Genomic DNA, 18,937 nt, shown 5'->3' with positions numbered 1-18,937 from the left:
TTTTTTTTTTTTTTTTTGCAGGAGTCTCTTCTGGATGGAGAAATGTCACCCGTAAACAGTCAAACAAAGAGATGCCGCCCATCTCCAGCCTCCTCTACTCCTCTTGGTACATGAGTGCCCCATATTAAATGAGTAACACTAAGTGTAGAATTTTTTGAATTTGCCAAAAAAACTCACCCTGAGGCAATACAAGATGTAAATGAGTCTGAGCCGTCAGAATGAGAATCCAAACAGCTGATTAAAACATCACAATAATCCACACAACTCCATTTGATCAATTAATGTCTTGTGAAGCGAAGAGCTGTTTGGACTCATTCTGACGGCACCCGTTCACTGCAGAAGATCCATTGGAGAGCAAGTGATGTTATGATAAATTCTGAAATCCGTTCCCATGCAGAATTTACACCTTGGATGGCCTGAGGGCAAGTACATTCCTTTAAACTAATACTGACAGTCTGTTTCTTCTAAGGTGCAGCACAGAGGAAATTAATGAAAAGCCCATCAGATATTCTGCCTCAATCCCAGCAGGTGAGTATGTTTGACTTAATGAGAGCTTTTGTGTATAACAATAAAAATGTGGTCACTCTTTCCTGTGACTAACTAATGACATTTATTTTCTAATGGTAGAGCACTCCATTACGGATTCTGCTGTCTGGAGAGGCTAAAGGCTGTCTGTCGAATGGAGACCATTCTATAAATGGCTCTGACCTTGATCTACACCATGAAGAGAAGCCACATGTAAGTTGTCGTGTGTGTTTTTTTTTTTTTTTCGTTTTTTTTTGGTGATTGTAGAGTTAAATGTATGCTACCAAATAGCAGCTTTCACATAAGCTTGTAATTTTAAATATGCTGTAATGGCAACTGTTGTGTTTGTAGAAACCAGGTGAGGGCTTCACCTCTCCTCCACTGTATCGCAGGGGATCCTCCATCTCGGTCCCATTAGAAAACCAGAGCACTGTACAGGTATGCACTGAACGGACAAATAATAAACTAGGAATGTCATTTATTTAGTTTTTTTTAATTTACATGCATAAATGGATGTTTGAAGGGGTTTTTTATATATATATATATTTTTTACACGTGAGGTTGGAATTTAAGCCATGCATGTATTTTTAATTCAAGTTTAAGGTTTATTTATTTATTTTGTGTGTTTTTGATATTCTAATTAATATGCTCATTTCTAATTTCAAAATTTAATATAGAAATTATCTATATTGACCACAATTTGTGTTATGGTGTTTATAGTCTTGACTTGATCTAGAACGTTTTGTGGCGATGAGCTTTTATATGTGGGAAGTGAAATTACTGGAGATGGCTTGTGGTGCCACGAAAATGACACTTTTTGTTATTCTGCGTTTTAAAATGTGTTTGGGATTGACTTTGTTTGTGTGTCAGGCAGGAAAGCAAATGTTATGCAATGGAGTATCAACTGTGTCTGCACAGACATTTTCCACCCCACCTAGTCACAGATCCATCAGTGCAGAAAACTCCTTCCACAACATTCACACTGTGAGAATGTGTTTTGTCCTCATATGCATCCAAAGTCCCTAACATCAGTTCCACTTATTTAAATAAAAATGCAGAACATATGATCTGAACTTCCCTCTCCTCATCAGGTGTTTAATGTGGCATCTTTGCCCATCAGTGAGAGCTCGGGGATGAAGCCAGATGAGAGTGGTTTCTCTGAGTCCATGCATCCGAGTTACACATCGGCCAAAACCCCGAATTACTCCACCGCCAGCACCCAGACACCTCCTGAGCTCAACCTACCTGAAGATGACCTACCGATTGGTAAAACATGCGCCCGCATGCAATTTTATTGAGAGTGCATATATTATATTATATTTTATATTTAGGTTTGAATTTATTTACATGAATATGAGGGAGTATATTATGCATAATTATAACGTTATGATGCCGAAATTCACTAGCATTTAAAACTGTTAATTTTAGCTTAGTGGTTTTATTTATTTTTTATTTTTTATATTGGTCATTTATTGGTAAAATATGTAAATTATCTGTATTGTCCAGAATTTTAATATTGACGCATCCCCAGTTTAATCAGCCCTATGTAACTTTTTCTGTTCAAAATTTGCGAAATGTATATAATGAGCGAGTACATGAATTCATCTTCCAAACTGCGTTTGTCTTATTCCAAATCACTACGGTACACTTTTATAATAAGTACTTTATATTTGGACCATTGTAGCCTGGTCGGGTCGTCCCCGCTGCGGCGTAACACATACCTGCGTGAATCGCCATAGCCATAAACTCATAAACCTCACACTCGTAATCAGTTTCTCATGTTTTTTCAAATAGTGATATGAAATTAAGAGTTATAAATTCTGGGAAGTTTCATAACATTCTGGTAAAAAGGCCTATTCTCTCTTATTCTTGTGTCCTTGCAGAAGGCCAGTACCAGCTGGAGTGTCCAGTCAGCGGAGGTGGTCACGTGTTTTCTGGCCCTCAGCCACAGTCTCGTCTGGGTCAGTCGTGCTACCCCCGTGGTACAGCGAGAGGTATGCGTGCAGGCAGGGGTTTGGGTCACTCATACAGATCACCTGGTGGCTACAGAGGTATCTTCCTCTTCTTCTTTCTCCTTCCCTTTCTGTTAATCTTTCACCTTTACATTTAAATAGTGTGCAGATCACGTTATAGTGGTGTGTTTCTTGTCACCTGAAACACAAACACCGTTTACTGTCGTCCTTGCACAAACTTTATTAATCTGTGCTATTGGAGCTTCGCATTTTACAGTTTGGAGAAGACCTGGATTAGTAGTGTAAAACGACTTTTTTTTTTTTTTTAATTTATTTAATTTATTTTTTTGGGCTGATTGACAGGTGGTTATGAGGCATACAGAGTGAATATGCGTTCTCCAGGAGGAGGCTTCATATCTCAGACCCACTCCACACACAGAGACCCTGGATCTGCCCTTTATTTGTCCAGAGTAAGTTTGATTTTACTTTATTTGTTTACTGATTAATGTCACGGTTTATAATCATATTTTTCTATGTATTAAAAAAAACTAATTTCTCAAGTATTTAGGCATTCTATTCTATTATGATATTATATTGAGTTAATGTTTTCATTGATCTATTCTTAAAAAAAAAAAACACATCTGACCAGCTTTTTCATTTAATGTAGATCAGATTTACTGTGTCATTTTATATGAACAAATAGGTTTTCTATTAATTTTAGTGTTGTATTATACGTATTTTGGGTGAGCGTTGTCATTGTCTATTTTAAATGAAAAGCTAGTCAGTAGGTAGTTTTTTTTTTTTTTTTTTTTTTTTTTTTTTTTTTTTTAAATAGGAAAATGGGTATCTCCAGAGCTTCAAACGCGGTGGAGGCACAGCAACTCAAAGGAGCAATGGTATGAGCCATCACTCATACATATACATTGACTGATATTTTATAGAACTATATATAATACTGATACTTATTTTTAAAAGAATGTTCTCGTTTGAAAATGGCTCTTAATAGATCAAAGTAGCATCCTTAACTCCTGTGGTCTGTCTTTGAATCTTCTCGCCTCTTTAGCCGGTTGGAGTGACTCCTCTCAGGTGAGCAGCATGATTAATTTGATCATAACATTTGAGGTCAGTAGTTTTTTTTTTTTTTTTTTTTTTTTTTTAAATAGGAAAATGGGTATCTCCAGAGCTTCAAACGCGGTGGAGGCACAGCAACTCAAAGGAGCAATGGTATGAGCCATCACTCATACATATACATTGACTGATATTTTATAGAACTATATATAATACTGATACTTATTTTTAAAAGAATGTTCTCGTTTGAAAATGGCTCTTAATAGATCAAAGTAGCATCCTTAACTCCTGTGGTCTGTCTTTTGAATCTTCTCGCCTCTTTAGGCGGTTGGAGTGACTCCTCTCAGGTGAGCAGCCCGGACCGGGAGGGTGCGTATCCCCTCGACTCGGGATTCAGTGACACACTCTCCATCCCGCCAATGGAAGTGCCCATCACGCCCCAGGGCCCGCACACTCTGATGCCCGTACATGTGTACCCGCTCACCCAACTCCGTGTGGCCTTCTCCGCCGCCCGCACGGCAAACTTCGCCCCCGGCACTCTGGATCAGCCAATCTCCTTCGACCTGCTGCACACCAACCTTGGCGAAATGTTTGATACGACCACCGGCCGTTTCACCTGTCCCGCTGCCGGTGCTTACGTCTTCATCTTCCACATCCTGAAGCTGGCCATCAGCGTACCCCTGTACATCAACCTCATGCGCAATGAAGAGGTGATGGTGTCTGCTTATGCCAATGATGGTGCTCCCGACCACGAGACCGGCAGCAATCATGCTGTCCTCCAGCTGTTCCAGGGCGACCAAGTGTGGCTGCGACTGCACCGTGGTGCCATCTATGGCAGTAGCTGGAAGTACAGCACCTTTTCTGGTTTCCTGCTGTACCAGGACTGAACATCCATCTCTAAATAGGCACAAAAAGGGAGAATGGGGCATTTTGGATGTTTTTTGAAAGTTACTCTGCACTTTATTGCGCTTTCGGTTACGCATGGTGCAATTGCATGTTAGAAAGATCATGTTCAATAGTATAAAGTCAGTGTTAAAGCTGATGTAAGCTGTTTGCTGGTGAAAGTTTACAAAGGTTTTTCTGGGTTCTTTATTATTATTATTATTATTATTATTATTATCATTATCAGTACATTTAAAATATTTTTTTTTTTCCAGTTTTGAGAGTATTTACTGTGTACTTGGATACTCATAACCCAAAGTAGCTGCATTTAGTTTGCACTAAATTGAAGTCCTGTTGGTCATCTGCTCATTTTAGATGAGATGGAGAGGTTTTCCAGCCATGCGGGAGTTTGCAAAATGTATTTTTTTTTTTTTTTTTTTGGTGTTTTTGTTTTGGGGAGGTCATTGAATACATGCATCGCTTTGCAAGAACGGAAGATTTATTTTCTGGTAATACTTGACATGTTGAGCACTTTAAAAAAGGGACTTGGTGGCCTTTTTGGGGTGTATGTGTGTTAATCTGTGAGTTTGTCTGTGAAATATACTGTGAGTGGTGATCACTTGAACACTGACTCTTGCCGAGAAGGCGTTTAGGCCAAAATTGCTTCCTCTTGTGCCTGAAATAAAAATGTGCAGTTAATGTCTGTGATGGTGTCGTTTGTGCATTAACCCTTTCATGCATGGTGTCCACTGGAGTGGACGGATGTTTGGAACCATTTAGGTTGTAGTACCATGTCCCAACCACCAAGTGGTGAACCCCCAGAGCACGGTCTACAATTCCATTCAATTATTGTCTTTGTATCTATTTTTTGTTTTGCGATAGCATATCATAAATTCAAAAAGGCAGAGGGAAGAGGAGATGCACCAATTACCTCAGGAATAAGTGTGAAATCCTTTTATTCTCAGAAAACCTCAGGTACAAAAATATTTTTCAACTAAATGGGATGTTAGAGATACTTCTATCCAGATTTTAACTATAAAAATCTTTTCTCCCTCTCCCCTCTGTGACAAAATATCTGTCCTCTCCAGTGGATGTCATGCACCAAAGGGTGGGTGTGTGGTTGGTCTATCCCCTGATTTGGTATGTTTTTAGTTAAGAGTGATATTTACACTTGAATAGTTTTATTAAACCGAAACATTAAGTAGTCTTCAGATTTTATAGTTTACTTCATTGCTTACAGTCTATAATTAATTATACTTTTTTCAAATGTCCTATTTTTGTTGTTAATGTTCCAAGACTTCTGATGCAAAAGCCTCTAAAAGTTACATTTGTCAAAAATGAGCAAACAATATATACTGAATGCTCTCTGCACATAATATATGTTCATTAAATTTCAAACCAGCTAGATCCCAGCCTCAGCCCATAGTACAGTACTTGTACAGAAACGCATACAAGGCCTATGTGTCTGATAAAAATGTTAATTTTAAAGAAAAACATCAGACAGACTGCTATAGCCTTCTAATGTGTATTCATTCCATTTGCTCGTAGTAAATGTTTTAATTTCTATTGAATGTTCTATTGAATCCCTTTTTATACCGTTGATGCAATCGTGTCCACTACAGTGGACAGATATGTAACTCCCTCAAAATAAAATAAAATTGAAAAAAAAAGTTACTGGCATGAGTTTTCACTTAAAACAAACATTAAAAATGATTGCTTTGTGATTTAATAATTCATGCATGAAAGGGTTAAGTAAAGTGAAAACTGTTTAGGTTAGTATTGAAGTAGAAAGTGTGGGTGGTTCACCTCTCTTTGAACGACAGAATAGTCTGTCACAAGTTTAGGCTTCATTTAATTAAGACTGATTTTCATCACCTGAAATTTCTTCTGTTGTACTCCGTTTGCCAACAGTGACAAAGCTGAAAGGGTTTTCTCAAGCTTTTTATGAGGGAGGGGGAAGTTTTCAGTTAAAATGTGCAAGAAAATGGAAGGAAAGAAGACCACTTGCAATTTGGTGGTGCAATCATTGACATCCCTCCTGCATGAGACCGAGTGAGACTGCTGAGAGGTTTGTCTGCATGTTGGTTCATGGGTCTTTATGGGTGTTTCCTGAACTATTTTCACACTCTTCAGGTAAGGTGGTAATCTTATTTTTATTTAATGTCAATTTGATATTAGTTGTCAAATATATGAACGACAACAACAAAAAAATCAATTTCCCATCACATTTCAAGTGATTTATTGTGTTTTCTGGTTTTTAAATTTTTTTAGAATAGATCTATCATCCCTAAATACAAAATATTTTCACATTTTGATACAATTGCAATTACATGATACAATTACAGCTTTAGTGGAAATACAGTAAAACTGATTTATTATGCTTTATTTGCATTTAAACGTGTAACTCATGTTTTTATGCAAGACTTTGTTTAAAATGTATTGTCTGCGACATACAAGTTAAAGAAACACCCTTGATTTAAGGGATGGTCCCTGGCCCATTAAAGTGTAATGATATTTGTCACCTTAACACGTAAAAAGTTTTAAAATTCCTGTTATTTTCCATTTAATCGAGAGGACATTGCATTGTCTCGTTGAACATGTTGTTTTAAAGTGTTTTGAAATGAACACATCACAAGAGGCCACTGTTGTCCTACTCATTGATCACTTCAGGCTACTGAGCGTAATGGAAAAACAGATAGGGCTTCTATAGTGAGGGCTTCTACTCCGATCACTTAAGCTGATATAATAAGTCCTGCCAGTGGCTATGAATGTCACAATGCACAAATGTTTATTTTCCACTGCTCATCTCTAACAGCCGAGTGTGTTTGTTCATTTTGCTTTCTGTGAATGCCTTTCTAATGCAAGAGTGTTCAAGGTTACGTATGGTCTGCTAGTCCTAATAACTTTTAAAGGAACAGTTCAACCATAAACGAAAATTCTGTCATTTACTCACCCTAAAGTTGTGTGTTTCTTTTTACTGTTGAACACAAAAGATGATGTTTTGAAGAATGTTAAAGGTAGGCATCAACTTGAATAGTACTATGGAATAAAATGAAATGGAAGTCAACTGTTTGGTTACCAAAATTCTTCAAAATCTCTTTGTGTGTGTGTGTGTTTGTTCTACAGAAGAAAGAAACTCAGCCAGGTTTGGAACCGGCGTAGAGTGAGCAAATGATGACAATTTGAGATTGTATTCTTTAAGATTACTATTCATCATGATATTGTTACTTGTGTCAAGCTGACTATCTCTTTACTAAGCCCACAGTCTTGCCAAAACTGTGGCAATGTTTTGCATATGTTTCCTATCATAACAACTTTTTGTGGCTTGCTTCTGTGTAATAAGGGATATTTTAGAATTATTTTCCATGAAAAGCACTTGTCAATTGATAAGTTTGTGTTGTGGGTTGAACTGCTGACAGACTTGTTGTATGACAAGTATTGTTGTAATATTTAGAGATGTTATATTGCTGTATAAATGCTCACTGTGGCTGATGAATTAAGATTACTTGGATCTCCTATTGTCAGCATTTAGAAAAAGTTCATGTTGGCTTTTATCATTGTACTGTTTTGTATTTTACTTCTCTTTTCTCATTACTTTCAGCACTGACTTTCTCAAAAAAAAAAATTCCTTAGCAGGGAAAGGCTGTGTGCAAAAATAGTTCAGCATAACATGGCAGGAAATCCCCTCTTAGAGGTCCAGTCCAACACATTTACAGGGTGTCTTGCATTGTTGAAATCTGCAGTGCATGATGGGATGGGATCATTTTCCACCCAGGAAATAAACTGTCTGTAAGCGGCAATAGGGTTGCGATTAAGATTTGCATCCGATTCTGCCAGTCGCTGTTGTTTTAATCTCGCTGATAACCATCTTCTCATAACAACTAGTAAATTGAAAACAACTGGATAGCTAGTTTACAGGGATCTGCAGAAATGTATTACAGAGGCTCATGCAGAATATAAGAGGCCCACACACCCAACAGAGTGAATGTTTTCTCATGCCCGTGACAGAATTCAGAGGTTTCGCACAAAAGAACGGCTGTGTGACTTGTGCTTGCATCTCTATGTGGAGGTCCAGGTGTATGATTTTAACCTGAAGCTGCACCCCATAATTTCTTCCCCCTCCATGCGATCTTGCTCCTTCATGTTGAACATATATTTTTCCTAAACGTCCTCCTAACTCCCCCACTCAATATCAACATGCCAGTGGCCCTGCAGTTAGTTTAGTCATGTGCTATGTTTGGAATAGCATACTATTCTGGCAATATATTCACTCTTAAGAAAAATGGTTCTAAACCGTACCAGAAAAGGGTTCTTCGGCTTGTAACAATAGCAGAACCTTTTTTTTGTGCTAAATAGAACCTTTTTTTTATAGGGTTCCATATAGAACCATGCTTTGAAAATGCCATATAGGACCTTAATGGTGTTATAAATAACCTTTTTAATGATTTTTTCCCCCATTAATATTAATATGTTAATATCATTAATATTAGTATTAATGATAATTAAATAATATATTATTATTTGTATATATTTATTAATTTTTTTTATTTATTTTTTTACCCCTGTATTTGCCTGGTCTTATAATATCTTGAATTGTCTATTAGGGTTTTACATAAAATCAACAACAACTACTACAACAACAATGTGTCAATTAGGTACTTATTTATTTTTTTTAATGACGTGAAATTGTAGCAAAAATGACCGTGTTCTAACAACAGTTATTAGCAGAATACATTAATGAATGACAATGGACATTGAACATAAATAAATCCTTAAAGAAGTAAAACAAAATGGAACATAAAAGTGTATTGAAGACCAAGCGCCAGTGAAATATCTTCACAATCCTCTATGATGCCTCTAAGTTAATCATTATCTGTATTTTGGTGTGACTGAGTGGCAGTTTCTCTCTGCATATGATGAGGTTGTAGGATGTGACAGCATCTGAAATGCACAATTGAGTTTAGATATACAATGTGTCTCCTTTCATTTGTTTATGTGAAAACCGTTGTTTATGAAGGCCAAAAGTAGTATGTGAGCACTTCACAATGTTAAAAGAAAAAAGTAATATAAAGGGGATAGCTGGGTATGTTTATGCATAAACCCTAGTAATAAAAAAAATCTAACAAAATGGACCATAAATTCAATATCTTTGTTACTTGGTGAAGAAGAGGAGAGTATCCTTAACTGAATAGAGCTGGCCACACTTGCATGTTTTCTTAAACTAAAAAGAGAAAAGACCTAGGAAACCAATTAGCATTTAAAAGTTATAATTTATAGACATTTTAAGAAAGAAGTTATTTACCTGTTGAGAGTGTGTTGATAGTCTGACAGTTTGATGGCTGAGGTCCAGAAAATCAGTAATGAGGCATCTTAGAGTGTAGCCTCGGTTAGGGTTTTACATTAAAGCAACAATAACAACAACAGCAGCATGTTGTGTACATTGTTTTTATTGACATGCACAAAAAGTGCTCTTAACAACAGTTATTAGCTGAATACATTAATGAATGACAATTGACATTGAACATGAATAAATAAATAAAACCCAAAATAAGAACAAAAAATTGATGTGATGAAGACCAAGTTTCAGTGAAACAATCGCAATCCAATTAATATAATGCCTTTTAAGTCCGTCATTTTGGTATGATTAAGTGGCGATTTTTCTCTGCAGATGATGAGGTTGTAGGATGTGATGCATCTGAAATACACAATTGAGTTTAGAGTTACAGTGTGTCCATGTGTTTGTGTAAAAACAATTGTTTATGAAGACCAAAAGCAAAAATGGACATTGTACGTAAATGTTAGTCAATGTTGTGTACATTGTTTTTATTGACATGCACAAAAAGTGCTCTTAACAACAGTTATTAGCTGAATACATTAATGAATGACAATTGACATTGAACATGAATAAATAAATAAAACCCAAAATAAGAACAAAAAATTGATGTGATGAAGACCAAGTTTCAGTGAAACAATCGCAATCCAATTAATATAATGCCTTTTAAGTCCGTCATTTTGGTATGATTAAGTGGCGATTTTTCTCTGCAGATGATGAGGTTGTAGGATGTGATGCATCTGAAATACACAATTGAGTTTAGAGTTAGTGTGTCCATGTGTTTGTGTAAAAACAATTGTTTATGAAGACCAAAAGCAAAAATGGACATTGTACGTAAATGTTAGTCGTTTTCAGAGTTCTGTGAACCTTAAAGTCAACTATTATTAGTGCCTGTGAGCAATATTAGCAATGTTTAACTCAAACAAACTAAGAAAGCTGACCAGTCTCATTATGTTTTCACATGTTAAAAAGGAACTAATCGGCTATGTGTTTACATAAAACAACACCAACGAATCCCGTTCTGGCTAACGTGCTAACACTGTGGTAGTTTTTCCAGGATGCTTTGTATGTCATTGTAGGCCTCCATTTCTTATTCTTTGTTGAAGTATTGCTCTGTCTTCCTCTGCTTGTTCTCTTTCATCATTTGCTGCAGTGAAAGGATAATTATAGCTTTTGGGAAATAATGTCTCCGTAAAGGCCACTTTGGGGAAGAATCAGGCCGTAAAACGATTATTTGCCCACTGTGTATAACAGCGCTATGTTGTGTGGAGAAAGTGTGAGGTAAACAAGTTCTTTCAGCTTTCTCTGCATATCACAGTCTGATTGGTGAGATGTTTCCATGTTCTCCATTCTTCTCTCCAATACATTCAGTGTGGAATAGACTCCATATTCACTGGCAGTTTAAACCGTTCATCTCAGACTAACAGCCTTATGCGATGTGAAATCTGCTTTTTCTTGATCTTAAGTTAGTCTGTGTCCCTGAGTGTGTTATGTAATGCAAAGGAATGAGGTGCTGTCTGTGTCCTTTTGGGATTTATGTAGCTGTGGGGGTGTGTATGGAGATGTATGCGTGAGAGTTTCAGAACCACAGCAACGGGCTGGACTGGTTCACATTAGAGTTGTTTATCACGTGTAAATTATCCAGAACCTATGTTAATCAACAAACGCTCACACACAGCCTCTGAGCTCATCTCTAACTCGGGGGTCTGGCACAAACCACGCTGCATCACACAGAAATTTACAGGAATAGTTTGGCGCTGTCGAAACCACCTGGAAACCAACGGCACTTTCCGTTTCATTGTGTTTGTGCCCATATCATACTGATATGGCTGCTGCACTGCATGTCGTTGTCGTTTTAGCTATTTAAGTTTTGCTTCATGAATCACGTTTCACCTTTTTGATTATGTACTGTGATAATTACAGTCTTTAAATTTGCTGTTCGAGTAACGGGTATCTTCGTACCACAGTGCTTCTGTAGTACTGTAGCCACTCAACACATGTAATGTAACAAAAAACTTTGCTTTTAGAGTCAGCACAAATGGGGCAATTGTTGATCTAAACACTTAAAATTCAGGTAAAAGAAGCAGTTTGCAGAATGCAAGGTATGTATAAAGGTAGGCTGTCAGTCTAGGCTAGAATAAACTGGACCAAAACCATATGAGCATGTAAGCAAGCTAGAATGTAACCCACATATTTAAGATTTATAGGACCACGGAACCATCATGGAAAGCTCATAATCACTGATCAATCACATTTTGGGGGGGGGGGTGGTATTGTCCCCTTAATGTATGTGGTCATTATTATGGCCCTGCTGAAAATAAATTAACAGCTGTTATGCGACAAAACATTTTTATTTTGAGTTTTGTTTTTGAAATTTTTTTTTTGCATCAAATGCACAATTATATATTAGCATATGCCTTCATAACATCGCTTCAAGTTACACATTATATTGATTGTAATTGAAGACAGGCTCATGATTTGAGGGATGAGTAGGAATAGTGTGGACCGTATTGATGATTTGATGATCATAACAAAATGGTAAAAGTTTCAACTGTTGGTTCCTATTTGAATTTGTTCATCCTTTTATGACTCGTGTCTTACCATTTGAGGACCGTCACTCCATCCGGAGATTTTCTCTTTCCCATTTTTCCGTCATTTTGGGCAGAGAGCGTGATCCGTTGGAACTGGCAGTGAATTTGTCTGTTTCATCCAGTTGGCCGTGTGGAGAGAAATATGAGCTCCCGCTAAGAACTTGAGCAACCTTGTTTAATTTTTGTTGACCTCAAAAACAAGACAACTGAGAATAGCTGTTTTTATTTAGATTTTATTATCCAATCAATCATTGATGGGTGTTTCATAAAACTAGTTTACCAAATAAGCCAGGCTTACTTCAGTTATTCTGACTTATTGTCACTTGATTTGGTTTCCGAAAGCAAAATTACCATAGCTCAAGCTCAGTCACTGTGGCAACTTATGCTGGGAAACTAACCTGGGGCCTGTACCATGATGGTAGTTGAACAAATTCAGAGTTACAGGATTAGTTTTGAGTTGACAAAACCAAACCACTCCAAACCGGCTTTGTTGGTACCATGATGCTGATCATCAGCTTTCTTTGTCAACTCAAGCTTTGATCCTGAGTTTGTGGAGCGCGTGCACTTGAACGTATGACATCAGTGGCATTGGCAAACAGCCAATCACATGCCTTGCAACACAGAGGAAGTGTGATTTACTTCTCGCGAGAGACCCAGCGAGATTCAAAACTAAAGGTTAAATGTTTTGCTAAAGGTTAAGAGATTGTAGAATATGACAAATTTAAACATTTACACTGGGGGGAAAAAAGTACTTGAAAGAGGACAAATAAAATAAATTATCTTGCTCTATCAGTGCAGTCAGAAGTGAAACTTAAGTTAGTTTATATAGTTGAAAATATACAGTGATATAGACTCAAACATGTAAGGTCACGTATTTTTAAAGCATCTATTGATTCTACAGCTCATTTATATTACATATGATCTGTATATATTAATATATGAATAATTAATAAATGATTTATAATAACTGTTCAACTAAAATTGCGTGTGTGTAATGGATTAATAATAATATAAATCATATAATTATATAAATCATATAAAATAACTCCCAAGTAATTATCATTAAATTTTTAGTACTAGTGAGGAAGAATCAGGCCGTAAAACGATTATTTGCCCACTGTGTATAACAGCGCTATGTTGTGTGGAGAAAGTGTGAGGTAAACAAGTTCTTTCAGCTTTCTCTGCATATCACAGTCTGATTGGTGAGATGTTTCCATGTTCTCCATTCTTCTCTCCAATACATTCAGTGTGGAATAGACTCCATATTCACTGGCAGTTTAAACCGTTCATCTCAGACTAACAGCCTTATGCGATGTGAAATCTGCTTTTTCTTGATCTTAAGTTAGTCTGTGTCCCTGAGTGTGTTATGTAATGCAAAGGAATGAGGTGCTGTCTGTGTCCTTTTGGGATTTATGTAGCTGTGGGGGTGTGTATGGAGATGTATGCGTGAGAGTTTCAGAACCACAGCAACGGGCTGGACTGGTTCACATTAGAGTTGTTTATCACGTGTAAATTATCCAGAACCTATGTTAATCAACAAACGCTCACACACAGCCTCTGAGCTCATCTCTAACTCGGGGGTCTGGCACAAACCACGCTGCATCACACAGAAATTTACAGGAATAGTTTGGCGCTGTCGAAACCACCTGGAAACCAACGGCACTTTCCGTTTCATTGTGTTTGTGCCCATATCATACTGATATGGCTGCTGCACTGCATGTCGTTGTCGTTTTAGCTATTTAAGTTTTGCTTCATGAATCACGTTTCACCTTTTTGATTATGTACTGTGATAATTACAGTCTTTAAATTTGCTGTTCGAGTAACGGGTATCTTCGTACCACAGTGCTTCTGTAGTACTGTAGCCACTCAACACATGTAATGTAACAAAAAACTTTGCTTTTAGAGTCAGCACAAATGGGGCAATTGTTGATCTAAACCCTTAAAATTCAGGTAAAAGAAGCAGTATGCAGAATGCAAGGTATGTATAAAGGTAGGCTGTCAGTCTAGGCTAGAATAAACTGGACCAAAACCATATGAGCATGTAAGCAAGCTAGAATGTAACCCACATATTTAAGATTTATAGGACCACGGAACCATCATGGAAAGCTCATAATCACTGATCAATCACATTTTGGGGGGGGGGGTGGTATTGTCCCCTTAATGTATGTGGTCATTATTATGGCCCTGCTGAAAATAAATTAACAGCTGTTATGCGACAAAACATTTTTATTTTGAGTTTTGTTTTTGAAATTTTTTTTTTGCATCAAATGCACAATTATATATTAGCATATGCCTTCATAACATCGCTTCAAGTTACACATTATATTGATTGTAATTGAAGACAGGCTCATGATTTGAGGGATGAGTAGGAATAGTGTGGACCGTATTGATGATTTGATGATCATAACAAAATGGTAAAAGTTTCAACTGTTGGTTCCTATTTGAATTTGTTCATCCTTTTATGACTCGTGTCTTACCATTTGAGGACCGTCACTCCATCCGGAGATTTTCTCTTTCCCATTTTTCCGTCATTTTGGGCAGAGAGCGTGATCCGTTGGAACTGGCAGTGAATTTGTCTGTTTCATCCAGTTGGCCGTGTGGAGAGAAATATGAGCTCCCGCTAAGAACTTGAGCAACCTTGTTTAATTTTTGTTGACCTCAAAAACAAGACAACTGAGAATAGCTGTTTTTATTTAGATTTTATTATCCAATCAATCATTGATGGGTGTTTCATAAAACTAGTTTACCAAATAAGCCAGGCTTACTTCAGTTATTCTGACTTATTGTCACTTGATTTGGTTTCCGAAAGCAAAATTACCATAGCTCAAGCTCAGTCACTGTGGCAACTTATGCTGGGAAACTAACCTGGGGCCTGTACCATGATGGTAGTTGAACAAATTCAGAGTTACAGGATTAGTTTTGAGTTGACAAAACCAAACCACTCCAAACCGGCTTTGTTGGTACCATGATGCTGATCATCAGCTTTCTTTGTCAACTCAAGCTTTGATCCTGAGTTTGTGGAGCGCGTGCACTTGAACGTATGACATCAGTGGCATTGGCAAACAGCCAATCACATGCCTTGCAACACAGAGGAAGTGTGATTTACTTCTCGCGAGAGACCCAGCGAGATTCAAAACTAAAGGTTAAATGTTTTGCTAAAGGTTAAGAGATTGTAGAATATGACAAATTTAAACATTTACACTGGGGGGAAAAAAGTACTTGAAAGAGGACAAATAAAATAAATTATCTTGCTCTATCAGTGCAGTCAGAAGTGAAACTTAAGTTAGTTTATATAGTTGAAAATATACAGTGATATAGACTCAAACATGTAAGGTCACGTATTTTTAAAGCATCTATTGATTCTACAGCTCATTTATATTACATATGATCTGTATATATTAATATATGAATAATTAATAAATGATTTATAATAACTGTTCAACTAAAATTGCGTGTGTGTAATGGATTAATAATAATATAAATCATATAATTATATAAATCATATAAAATAACTCCCAAGTAATTATCATTAAATTTTTAGTACTAGTGACCTTTAATTTGGAGCAAGAGAAACTGGGGGAGTGACTTTTTTGCATCAGACATTTGCTCACATCTGATTGGTCCAGTTTCAGTTTGAGATCTCTAACTCAGAACATAACCTGCCCTGGAGCAGGTTAGCCGTGGAGTGGTTCATCATTATCCCAGCTATATATATCATGCCTTCTCTGTCTGTCATTTGCATCTTGATTGTATTGTCTTCTCAGTTTGTGTTTTCTGTGGTCAGGTTTTGGGTTACCTTTTGCAACGTTTTTGTTCTGTTGTTATTTTCAAATAAACTGCACTTGGAACTTACCTTGTTTTCTCCTGGCATTACGCGTTCACTCACGTAAGCCTCGCCCACTCCTGACGGCAAAATGGATATATTTGCATGACTTTCTAACATTTACAGATGAAAAATATACCTGTGACGTGTCAGTTATGTTACGGAGGAAAACACAGTGTCTCAAATGCATTAAACGGCACAAATATTCGTTTGCCATGGTGGATCGATTTGAGCCATGATCGACATTAAGGGCTGCTTAAGAATAAGCATGCACATCAAATTATCCTGACTCATTGAACCTGGATCGAATTAGTGAGATTGCGTGAACTTAAATGGTCGTTTATGAAACCGCTTTAGTCCTGATTGATTTGTTAGGTTATTTCAAGTCAGGTTTTGGACTTTAATCTTCGCTTTTCTTAGCGTCTTTTATGAATCCACCCCCCTGGCAGCTTTTGTAGGGCCAGTGAACAATAACAAAAGTGCTTCTGTAGTACTGTAGCCACTCAACACATGTAATGTAACAAAAAACTTTGCTTTTAGAGTCAGCACAAATGGGGCAATTGTTGATCTAAACCCTTAAAATTCAGGTAAAAGAAGCAGTATGCAGAATGCAAGGTATGTATAAAGGTAGGCTGTCAGTCTAGGCTAGAATAAACTGGACCAAAACCATATGAGCATGTAAGCAAGCTAGAATGTAACCCACATATTTAAGATTTATAGGACCACGGAACCATCATGGAAAGCTCATAATCACTGATCAATCACATTTTGGGGGGGGGGGTGGTATTGTCCCCTTAATGTATGTGGTCATTATTATGGCCCTGCTGAAAATAAATTAACAGCTGTTATGCGACAAAACATTTTTATTTTGAGTTTTGTTTTTGAAATTTTTTTTTTGCATCAAATGCACAATTATATATTAGCATATGCCTTCATAACATCGCTTCAAGTTACACATTATATTGATTGTAATTGAAGACAGGCTCATGATTTGAGGGATGAGTAGGAATAGTGTGGACCGTATTGATGATTTGATGATCATAACAAAATGGTAAAAGTTTCAACTGTTGGTTCCTATTTGAATTTGTTCATCCTTTTATGACTCGTGTCTTACCATTTGAGGACCGTCACTCCATCCGGAGATTTTCTCTTTCCCATTTTTCCGTCATTTTGGGCAGAGAGCGTGATCCGTTGGAACTGGCAGTGAATTTGTCTGTTTCATCCAGTTGGCCGTGTGGAGAGAAATATGAGCTCCCGCTAAGAACTTGAGCAACCTTGTTTAATTTTTGTTGACCTCAAAAACAAGACAACTGAGAATAGCTGTTTTTATTTAGATTTTATTATCCAATCAATCATTGATGGGTGTTTCATAAAACTAGTTTACCAAATAAGCCAGGCTTACTTCAGTTATTCTGACTTATTGTCACTTGATTTGGTTTCCGAAAGCAAAATTACCATAGCTCAAGCTCAGTCACTGTGGCAACTTATGCTGGGAAACTAACCTGGGGCCTGTACCATGATGGTAGTTGAACAAATTCAGAGTTACAGGATTAGTTTTGAGTTGACAAAACCAAACCACTCCAAACCGGCTTTGTTGGTACCATGATGCTGATCATCAGCTTTCTTTGTCAACTCAAGCTTTGATCCTGAGTTTGTGGAGCGCGTGCACTTGAACGTATGACATCAGTGGCATTGGCAAACAGCCAATCACATGCCTTGCAACACAGAGGAAGTGTGATTTACTTCTCGCGAGAGACCCAGCGAGATTCAAAACTAAAGGTTAAAGGTTTTGCTAAAGGTTAAGAGATTGTAGAATATGACAAATTTAAACATTTACACTGGGGGGAAAAAAGTACTTGAAAGAGGACAAATAAAATAAATGATCTTGCTCTATCAGTGCAGTCAGAAGTGAAACTTAAGTTAGTTTATATAGTTGAAAATATACAGTGATATAGACTCAAACATGTAAGGTCACGTATTTTTAAAGCATCTATTGATTCTACAGCTCATTTATATTACATATGATCTGTATATATTAATATATGAATAATTAATAAATGATTTATAATAACTGTTCAACTAAAATTGCGTGTGTGTAATGGATTAATAATAATATAAATCATATAATTATATAAATCATATAAAATAACTCCCAAGTAATTATCATTAAATTTTTAGTACTAGTGACCTTTAATTTGGAGCAAGAGAAACTGGGGGAGTGACTTTTTTGCATCAGACATTTGCTCACATCTGATTGGTCCAGTTTCAGTTTGAGATCTCTAACTCAGAACATAACCTGCCCTGGAGCAGGTTAGCCGTGGAGTGTAAGTTACTATGGCAATGAACACAGCTAAAAGCCAAGCCACTTTCATGGTAACTAAAACCCAGGATTGGTGCAAACTAAACTGAAATTTACCTGGCTAGCCAGCTAATCCGGCTTCATGGTATAGGCCCCTGTTCAGGAGCAGGCTAACTGTCAGGCTAAGCTGAGTTCCTCTAACACTGGCCAATAGGAACGCATTGATAATACCACTCCAGAGCCCGCTCCGTTCCGGGAGCCCACAGAGTCCGCTGAGACTAAACTCTCTCTGCTCTTGTTTTCCTGCTCACTAATCCTGGTCTGATCGGTAACACCTGTTCATCATTATCCCAGCTATATATATCATGCCTTCTCTGTCTGTCATTTGCATCTTGATTGTATTGTCTTCTCAGTTTGTGTTTTCTGTGGTCAGGTTTTGGGTTACCTTTTGCAACGTTTTTGTTC

At 37.1% G+C, this 18,937-nt stretch overlaps 1 protein-coding gene across 1 annotated transcript in view; it reads left to right on the top strand.

The window, feature by feature from the left end:
* Window positions 1-5,126, top strand: part of LOC107592786 (caprin-2-like) — an 11,428-nt gene extending 6,302 nt beyond the window's left edge. Inside the window, exons 11-20 of the mRNA XM_016282379.1 lie at window positions 22-106; window positions 476-528; window positions 628-738; window positions 877-963; window positions 1,396-1,509; window positions 1,617-1,791; window positions 2,409-2,576; window positions 2,841-2,947; window positions 3,313-3,373; window positions 3,870-5,126. Of these exons, the coding sequence (XP_016137865.1) occupies window positions 22-106; window positions 476-528; window positions 628-738; window positions 877-963; window positions 1,396-1,509; window positions 1,617-1,791; window positions 2,409-2,576; window positions 2,841-2,947; window positions 3,313-3,373; window positions 3,870-4,432 (1,524 nt within the window). The 3' untranslated portion in view covers window positions 4,433-5,126. The remainder of the gene's footprint in view (window positions 1-21; window positions 107-475; window positions 529-627; window positions 739-876; window positions 964-1,395; window positions 1,510-1,616; window positions 1,792-2,408; window positions 2,577-2,840; window positions 2,948-3,312; window positions 3,374-3,869) is intronic.
* Window positions 5,127-18,937: the final 13,811 nt, after the last annotated feature.

This window comes from Sinocyclocheilus grahami, unplaced genomic scaffold (genome assembly GCF_001515645.1).
Source record: "Sinocyclocheilus grahami isolate Dianchi unplaced genomic scaffold, SAMN03320097.WGS_v1.1 scaffold1.1, whole genome shotgun sequence".
Taxonomy (NCBI): Eukaryota; Metazoa; Chordata; class Actinopteri; order Cypriniformes; family Cyprinidae; genus Sinocyclocheilus; species Sinocyclocheilus grahami.
This window is presented reverse-complemented; position numbering and strand designations above follow the sequence as displayed.